The 9,825-nt window shown below is 27.0% G+C and overlaps 1 protein-coding gene across 1 annotated transcript in view; it reads left to right on the top strand.

Moving 5' to 3' along the window:
* The window catches only part of LOC101238393 (eukaryotic translation initiation factor 4E type 2), a 145,719-nt gene that overhangs the window by 111,006 nt on the left and 24,888 nt on the right, over nt 1-9,825 (top strand). The window contains exons 5-6 of the mRNA XM_065788084.1: nt 4,042-4,191; nt 5,869-5,973. Of these exons, the coding sequence (XP_065644156.1) occupies nt 4,042-4,191; nt 5,869-5,973 (255 nt within the window). The remainder of the gene's footprint in view (nt 1-4,041; nt 4,192-5,868; nt 5,974-9,825) is intronic.

The raw sequence follows: 9,825 nt of genomic DNA, 5'->3' as shown, positions 1-9,825 counted from the left end.
AATAGAAAGAGTTGGTTACTGAGAAATTGAAAAACACAATAAAAATTTTAAATATTTTAGATAGTGACCAAGATGAACAGTATCTACAGCCTTCTAGAAAAATTAAAAAAATATAATGCTGTTTCTCTTATTGTTCCAAAAAGATATAGAAAAAGATTTAGCTCCAACAGCATCACGATATGGAATAAGTTCTACTGCACTGATTGCAACTTTTGCTTCTTTTATAAATAACAGTGCTGGAATGACAGATGATTTTTCTATTTCTAAACGAAGTATTTTGAGACAGAAATTAAGTATAAGTAATACTTCCTTTTAAAATTAAAGACAACTTTATTATATTGGCTAAGGGTAAAAGTATTGCATTTTGACTTGAAAATTATGGTAGAAATAAAAGAACTTGATAATTAAAAAGTTGAAAGAGTAGCTGTGCTTATCAGTTCACCAGATCTTTCAGAATCCCAACTTTTCGGTATTTTAATTGTGAAAGGTAGTCCAAGTAATGTCCAAAAGACTCAGCACTGCTCAGTCTCTTGGAAGCGCATTAAAAAATTTTTTTAAAAGACTGGGAGCTATTTGACTGTGTTGATTGTCTGTCCTTTGACATCACAGTCACAAATACTGGTTAGCTGAAAGGAGTCTGTACTCTAATTGAACAGTGGAGAGGAAAAGCTTTGCTTTAGATGGCTTGTCGTCATCACGTCTATGAATTACATATAAAGGTAAATATTGAAAAAATCATAAAATATTTTTATATTTATTTATATATTTGTGAATATTTCTCTATAAATTAAATGATTTACCTTATTATTAAAATTTAGTTTAATGATTTGAAATAAATATATTTCAGCACTTTTCAAGTGTTCTTACTGGTGGTAAAACAAGTGGACCAAAGACTGGGTTATTTAAAAGGCTTAAAAGAAAAGAAGATAAATTATAATAACCTAAAGAGATTTGACTCAGAAAAAAAAATTGTATCTTTTTTGGAAAAGCAGGTTGGTTTAATTGTTCTAATTAGATTAATGTGTTTGATTATAAGTTTGAATAATAAAGTTTTTTTTTTTTAATTAAGGCTTCTAAATCATTAACATTCTTTCAAAATTGCCTTGACAATGATGCGTTTTGAAGAAATGACAAGTATTTTATACAATTAGCAGTTCTTTGGTTAGGTGGCAAAGTAAAAAATTTTCACTTTAGATTTCCAATGGCTTCGCATCATGCCAGGTTTATGGCATGGGAGTTTATTATTTAACATACGACCTTCTTTAGCCGCAATTCACTAGCTTATGTTTGAATATAATATCATTGCAAGAGTGAATCCTCATTCATGAAATTGCTTCATTTACAGTACTATTTTATGTTCCATGGTTTATTAAAGCTTCTATTCCTGCCATAGCACCTTCTTTAGCTAAAAGCTATTAATGAAATGATACAATGTTCTGAATTCAGTCTTAAACCAGCAGAAGCCGTACTGAAGTCACTTAAAAAACACAATTGGTATTTAAATGAAAGATTTGTTTATGTTTTTGGTTATGTGCCTTGCTGATAAATGTTTACCTGTAGATCAGCTACATAAATTAGCTCTTCGATTAGATCAAACAGAAAAGCCTACCAGTTATAAGATGAGAAAACTAAGTACCAAAATTTTTACTGACAATAAAAAAAAAAAAAAATTGAAGATTTAGTTAGTTCTGCCAATTGGTTTTTATTTTATTTATTTAAAATAACATTACAAGAGACAGAATGGCTGAAAATCAATTAATCAAACTGGAAACATTTTTGATTTATATTAGATTTAAAAATTATGTCACTAGTCTTCTTGTTTAAAATGACAGTGCAGAATGTGCTATTAAACTTGGTCAAGACTTCATTGAAACTTTCAGAAACAAAGAAGATAACCAAGCTAATTTACTGGTTGTTGCTGATCATCGTCTAAAATTTCAAGCAACAGAAAAAAAATCTCGGTTGAAAACTTAAAATAACCTTTCTTTAAAAAATAAATACAAATATTTTTTATTTAAAATATGTAGATAAAAATTTATGAATTTAATCCTCCCATCACCCACCTATCCACCTCCCAAATATACACAGCATGTATTTAAATGGGTAGGGCTGACCATTTCCATCATCTTTTGCAATAAAACAAAGTATAATCTAAAATTAGATATATCAGGCTACAAAAATAACCCTTAAGATATCTTTGAAATATTTGTAAGTGACCCTATCCCCCTAGAAATTTTCGTAATTTTGGACTGCTGGGAACAATTAATAATTTAATAAATATATCAAAAAGAACCAGAGAAATTTTTATGGTATTTTTTTTATTGACTTTAATGTTTTATGCTTCACCCTAATATATATATATATATATACATATATATATATATATATATATATATATATATATATATATATATATATATATATATATATATATATATATATATATATATACATACATACATACATACATATATATATATATATATATATACATACATACATACATACATACATACATACATACATACATACATACATACATACATACATACATACATACATACATACATAAATATATATATATATATATATATATATATATATATATATATATATATATATATATATACAGGGCGCAACAAATTGACAAATGTGCGAACGTTTGTTAAAAAAAAGACAGAAAAAGGAACATCACATTTCTTTACTTTTATTTAAACAAATGTTTGCATTTGCTCAAAATTTTTTTAAATGATTATTTATTTATTTTTATATTGTAGCAAAAACCAATCATATTTAAAAATTTAAATATGATTGGTATAATATAATAATAATATTTAAATATTATTGATACTATTTAAATAGTATATCATGTTAAGTCAACAGTAAAAAAAAGCTAAAGCACATTATTTTTTATTTTTTATTTGTTATTCACCTCCTCAAAGCCGAGAAGGCCACTACAGATGAGGAGGCTACTTAATAGTGGTTATAACCTCTCTCAACTCTATAACTCCGAAACACGAACCTTGACGAACAAGGCCACTGCGCGGAGAAACAAGTTTAGTGCAGTACTACCAGTGACGTGGTGGGGATCGAACTTGGAACCTCTCGCTTATGAAGCGAGTGTTTTACTACTACACCACTACCGCATTATTTTTTTTAAATGGCAACAACAACAGTGAACATCAAAAACAATAAACAAAAGGCTCAACTTGATGTTCTTATTTACTTAGAACTCACCCTAAAAATTGGCAAGTATTAGCAAATTTATCAAATAAAGATGAATTTACTAATGCTGCCAATTCCAAAAGTTTCACTTCACAAGAAGGTTTATCTTCTTTCATAGTTGAACTATCTATTCCTTTGTGCCGTAACAGTTTTTTCAACAAAAGTGTTTCAATGAGAAGTTAGCATTTATTTTCTTTAACATTCTAAAAAAATACAATACATGAGGAAAAAACTTGTGACCAAAAGATTCACTTTATGCAATTTTTTTTATCTTGTGGAAAATGGCCTTTAATTTGCACACACTTTGCAAATGCATGAAATATTGTATTGAAATGATAAAAAATTGAATAAATTCAATAAGTATTTTGATATATCTAATAATTCATTAACTAGAATAAAAGTGAAAATAAATTTCCTTTATAATTTGATAAAAGATAATTTGAATAAAAAAATTATTTGAAAATAAAACTCCATTATTTGACATATATGTTAATGTTTATACAAATGTTAACGTTTATTTAATAAAAACAATTTGTTGCCCTGATATATACATATATATATATATATATATATATATATATATATATATATATATATATATATATATATATATATATATATATATATATATATATATATATATATATATATATATATATATATATATATGTATATATATATATATATATATATATATATATATATATATATTAATATTAATATTAATATAGGTTGTCTAGTCTTGATAATTGTTTATTTTTATTTATTTTCCGTAAAATTAAATTGTTTTTTATTTTTTAAATTATTTTCATTTAGTATGTTTTTCCTGATGAACCTGTCATTGAAAATGGTGAGCATCGTTTACAGGATTGTTACTGTTTATGGTTCTCACGTAAAAGTCATGGGAAACAACCAGTTACTCAAAAGTATGAAGACAGTATAAAACTTATTGGAGCCTTTGCATCTGTAAGTTTGCTCTAGTATATCCTTTATCACTTTTGAAAATTTTTTAATGATTTTAGCGGTACTTCTGATTTGGGATGGAAATTTAATTGGTGGCACTTAAGGTTTTTTGATTAAAAATGTGTGTTTATTTGTTTGTAATTTTTTTTTTGATAACTTAAGTTGTAAATCTTTTGCATTATTATTTTAATCAGTTATTCATTATTTCAAATAATACTTTTTTTTTTAAATTTAAATTTAGAATTTGAATAAAAAATGCAAAAATATTTAACTTAATCACTCATTAAAGTTTTAAAGTGAATGCTTTTAAAAATTTTTAATTAAATATCAAAGAAATAGAAATAATAAAACACTTATATACACAAAGTAATAAAATAATAAAAAGAAATGATAAAAATAATATAGAAATAAATAATAAATAAAATAATAAAGAAATAATAAAAGACTGTAGAAACAAAATATGTAGAAGTAAACAAATTGTGGTTTATTACAACAACAAAATGTAAGTAAATACATGAGATTAACTAAAATAAATTAAAAAGTAAATAGAATAATTATTATTACCTTTTTTTTTTTTTAACATTTTCACTTCCTACAAGGCTGCAAGCAACCACTGTTAGAGTTAGAAGTTACTGGAATAGAAAAGATAGAATTTAAAGGGCAAGATAACGATTAACAGGCAACTTAAAAGATCGTAAAAGTTATATAAATCAGGAAAACAAGAAGAAGGAAGCGATTTCTAAAGAACTGATGTTCGAGGAAAAAAACTAGATGAATAAGAATTTTTGGAGCATTTAGGAACAGTCACAGTAAAAGGATGAGGCTTTTGAATTGAATGTATTATAGTTTTTAAGAAACAAGAAAGAGAAGCAACATTACAACGATGTGACAATGGCTGAAGGTTAGCTGCAAGTGCAGATCCAACTATTTTTATGCAAGTGCAGGTCCAACTATCTGCAAAAAAAAATAATTTACATTCTTGTTGTGCAAAACAGTGCACTTGATGACTGTCAGGGTTTTTCGAAATACCTCTTTTTAACCTTCAAAAATAAATTATTTACAGTCATTACTAAACTTTTTTTTTTTCAATTTGAAAAATTAACAATATTAAAAATTATAAAAATCATCTGAAATTTGTTGTTTGAAAAATGCCTTGATTGCTTTTTTTTGAAAAATGCCTTGATTGCTTTTTTAGGTTGCTTTTTATCATGATCATGCTTATCTAACTTTTTATTTAATGTGATCATGTATGTTTAATACATTATTAAGCATGACAAAACCTGATGTATACTTGTATTAAAAAAAAAATTTGAACTTGTATTGAAAAAAAATTTAGTTTAAAATTTAAATATTTTATTTTGAAGTGCAAAAAGCTTTTAATTCATTTTTTTTTTTTTTTTTGAACCACTTCATTTATGAGTTGAATGTCAAATTAAATTGATAATTAATGAGCATCAATGTTGTATGCAAAAAACTTTGATTGTTAATATAACGTTTTTTTGTTTTTATTGTGTACATTTTTGGTTTATCTGATAAATCAATATTTTTAGAGTTAGGATCAATATTTTTCTGAAAAATATTTTTCTGAACAAGATGCAGCACTTGGTTTGCAAATCAAATTAAGGCAAAAAAAATCAAATTGGTCCTAAAATAATATATACACATTTTTTCTTTTTTTAGGTTGAGCAATTTTGGGCTTACTACTTACACATGGTTCGTCCTGGTGAGTTAACTGGTCACAGTGACATTCATCTTTTTAAATATGGAATTAGACCAATGTGGGAGGTGACTATAGTTTTATTACGAGTTTTTTCAATAAAGCTTTTTTTAAAGATTTTCAAAACTTCTGAGTTGTTAAAGTAATTAGAGTTCTTTTAACTTCTTACTAGTGTTCTTTCAACTTCTTATTAGTGTTCTTTCAACTTCTTATTAATGTTCTTTCAACTTCTTATTAGTGTTCTTTCAACTTCTTATTAGTGTTCTTTCAACTTTTTATTAGTGTTCATGTTAAAGATAATATTTTTTTTTATGATATAGAACGATTGTCGTAGAGAAATAGCATTCTATAAATCATAACAAATTTATTTTAAGTTATCTTTGTTTAGAAGTGTTCCTCTTGAAAAAATTTTTTAAGAAAAGTTTACTGCTCCATTTTATTTTTATTTTCTATCTGAGCATGAGTTAACAGTAACCTGGAAAACAATAATTGTTGTGAATCAGCATAAATAAAGTTTGTGAAAATATCAAAATTTCTTAAAACCTTTAACTAGCAATTTAGATAAAAGTTTAAAAGATGTACACAAAAAAAAAGTTCCTTCTCTTCGGCTCCAAGTCAAGCCTCATTCTACTCCATGGTTTTCACTCTCTTGTGCAACTGCTATATCTAATTGTAATCATTTTTTTCATCTTTCTCAAAAGAATAACTCTCTTGAGAACAAATAGCTATTTATTATTGCAAGAAATTGATGTTAAAAGATGCTGTCATATGCTAAGCTCCATTATTCTCAGTTCACTAAATCTTATATCTTATCTCAGAAGTTAGGCTCTAGAGACTTTTGGAAAATCTTCAACAGCGTCGTTAACAAAAGTAGGTCTAACATTCCATCACTCATTCATGGGACTAATCTTATTACCTCTCCCAAGGATAAGGCAGAACTATTTGCAAAGAACTTTTCTTCTAATGCGGCTCTTGAATCTTATGGCCTTTCTCTTCCTTCCATTCCAATTAAACAGGTTAACCCATTGTTAGATTTTCAAATCACTCTAGCTTCCGTTGCTAAAGTCATATCTCAATTAAACTTTCTACTGCTTGTGGTCCAGACAACATTACTGTCATAGTCTCACAAAATTGTTCTCCAGAGCTCTCTTTAATTCTCTAAACTATTTAATAAAGGCTTGACTAAGTCTTGTTTTCCATTCGGGTGGAAAATGGCATCTGTGGTTCCAATTTTCAAAAACTCCAGCGAACATTCTGACCTCTTCAAGTATCGTCTGATCAGTCTTCTTTCTGTTATTAGCAAGGTCTTTAAGTCTTTGATAAACAAATTTTTTGCATCTCATCTTCAGGGCTCAAAAAAACGAATTTTGTACTGGACAATTTGTCCGATAAAGACTCAAGTTTGCCGGACATGTCCAATAAAAATTAAAAAAGTGCGATCAAACGCCATTCCTGACCATGCATGAAATATTTTGTTTTTACAACTTGACCACACAATTTCTTTTGACAACTCTAGGTGTTTCAAAATGTCCTGAAAAATAAAAAGAAAATTTGTAAGATAAATTATCTAACAAAAAGAAAATCCTAAAGAAAAAGAAAAAATCTAAGCTCAGAAAACTGAAGTTTGAAAAGAAAAATATATTTATATTACGTTTTTTAAAAATTACTATACTATGCGAAATGCTTTGTAAATTATTAAATACATAAATTATTATGTAAATATATTAAATACATGAATAATGTAATTACTAAATACATAATTAAATATATAATAAAAATGTATAATAAAAATGCAAAATTATTAAATGCATAAATTACTATGTAAATATGTTAAATACATAAATTATTAAGTTTACTTAATACTTTATTAAATAAAGGAACAGATTAATTATAATGTTTACAATTAACCAATTTTATTGAAATTATCAAAAAATATTATATGTAATTACATTTATATAAATATGTATTTTTTTATAAATCTTTTCAAACTTTTTCTAGAATTAATTTTATACACTTTTAATAGCGAAAATTTTAAGCGACAAGTTTTTTTTTTTTTTTTTTTTTTTTTGTTATTTACATCCTCAAGGCCAAGAAGGCCACTACAGATGAGGAGGCTACTTAAGTGCCAGATAATGTCCGATGTCTGGCACTTATTTCAAGCCCTACATCTTGAGTTAAACAACTTGCTTTCAGAAAATCAATTCGGTTTTCAATCCTCTCGCTCCACAGCTGACTTCCAATCTTGAATCTGATCTCACTTCTGTAACAGATTGAGGCTCACAGTGGCTTATAAATTTCAACTCTAACAAAACTCAGTTATTTACTGCAAACAACTATCACAGTACCGTTGACATTCCTTTAATAATGAATGGCAACTTTCTCACTGAGTTTTCTTCTTTACATCTTCTACAATTATCATTTACTTTTGATCTTTCATGGAAACCATATATACAATTGATTGCTAAATTAAACTAGCATCGATTGCTAAATTACCAAGGTTGTTTCTCTCTAGTGTGCTTGTCATTTTCTCTCTCCTGATCCATTCTCTACCTCTACAAATCTCTTATTCGTCCCTGTATGGAATACTGTTGTCATGTATGGAATACTGTTGGGCTAGTTCTTGATGCTCTTTCTCTTCTAGACAAGGTACATTAACGCATTGTAAATGAAGTTGAACCAACTCTATCTGCCAAATTTGAGTATCTCTCCCTAAAGTTGCATCTATCTCTTTTCTATAAATACTATCATGGTTACTGCTCAAAGGAGGTATTATCTCAAGTTCTATCAACTAAAACCTATTCTAACTTAATTCATCATCAGCAAAGTCTCATTCTTTTTCTGTATCTGTCCTTGCATGCACTAAAAACTTTTATTTGTCTAGTTTTTATTTTATTTTATTTGTCTAGTTTTTTTCCCTACACTTCAACCCTTTGGAACTCTTTCCCATTTTCATGTTTTCCTGACTCATACAACCTACAACATTTCAAGTCTTCTATCAACTGTTTCCATGCTCTATAACTCAATTCTTTTTTTTCTATTAACTTCCAACTTAATAGTGGTTGCTTGCAGCCTTGTTGGGAGTGAATCAGAATTAATAAAAAACAACAACATATATTAAAAAATATATATATATTTAAATGAGAAATGATCCTTCCTTTGTTATAGGGGGAAAGCAAATTTTAAGGGAAATGTTCTTGTTTATTATCATTCAATTTCGTTCACTTTTTATTAGATATATGAATTACGATTTTTTATTAGTTACATGAAAGAACGATCTGTGTTGTTTATTTTTATTATTATGTTGCTCATTTGTTGCAAGATTTGCATATGCAGCATTATGCTGTTTAAAGTTTAATATCATACTATATATTTAGAAAAAATTTAAGTTTTAAAAGTTAATATCTGATGGCAAGAATAAGTCCAAGAATTCCAAGTCTTGTCTCACTCTTGTACATGGTTTTCCTCTTATTGTGCTTCAATTTCCAATTGTAACCATTACTTCATTATTGATCGCAAAAACAATTTTCCAAAAAACAGATGTCTATTTACTTTTGCTAGAAATCATTAAAAAAAATGTTTTATCTAATTTCAAACCCCGCTATTCTCAGGTCATGAAATCTTGCATTTCATCTCAAATATTAGGCTCCAGAGGCTTCTGGAGAGTCTTTAACGGTGTCTATAATAAGAGCAAATCTGTTATTCCTCCTCTCTTGCATGGTTCAGATTTTGTTATCTCACCTAAAGACAAAACTGAGTTGTTTGCTAAGAACTTTTCATCAATTTTATCTCTTAATTCCTCAAATCACAACCTACCTGATATAACTGAAAAATAAGTTAATCCATTGCTAGAAATTTGTATCACTCCAGCTTTTGTATCTAAAGTAATTTCCTGCTTAGATTCTTATACAGCTTTTAGTACG

The sequence above is a fragment of the Hydra vulgaris genome, chromosome 01 (genome assembly GCF_038396675.1).
Source record: "Hydra vulgaris chromosome 01, alternate assembly HydraT2T_AEP".
In the NCBI taxonomy this organism is placed as follows: domain Eukaryota; kingdom Metazoa; phylum Cnidaria; class Hydrozoa; order Anthoathecata; family Hydridae; genus Hydra; species Hydra vulgaris.
The sequence above is the reverse complement of the archived record's forward strand: the minus strand, read 5'-3'. Positions and strand labels throughout refer to the sequence as shown.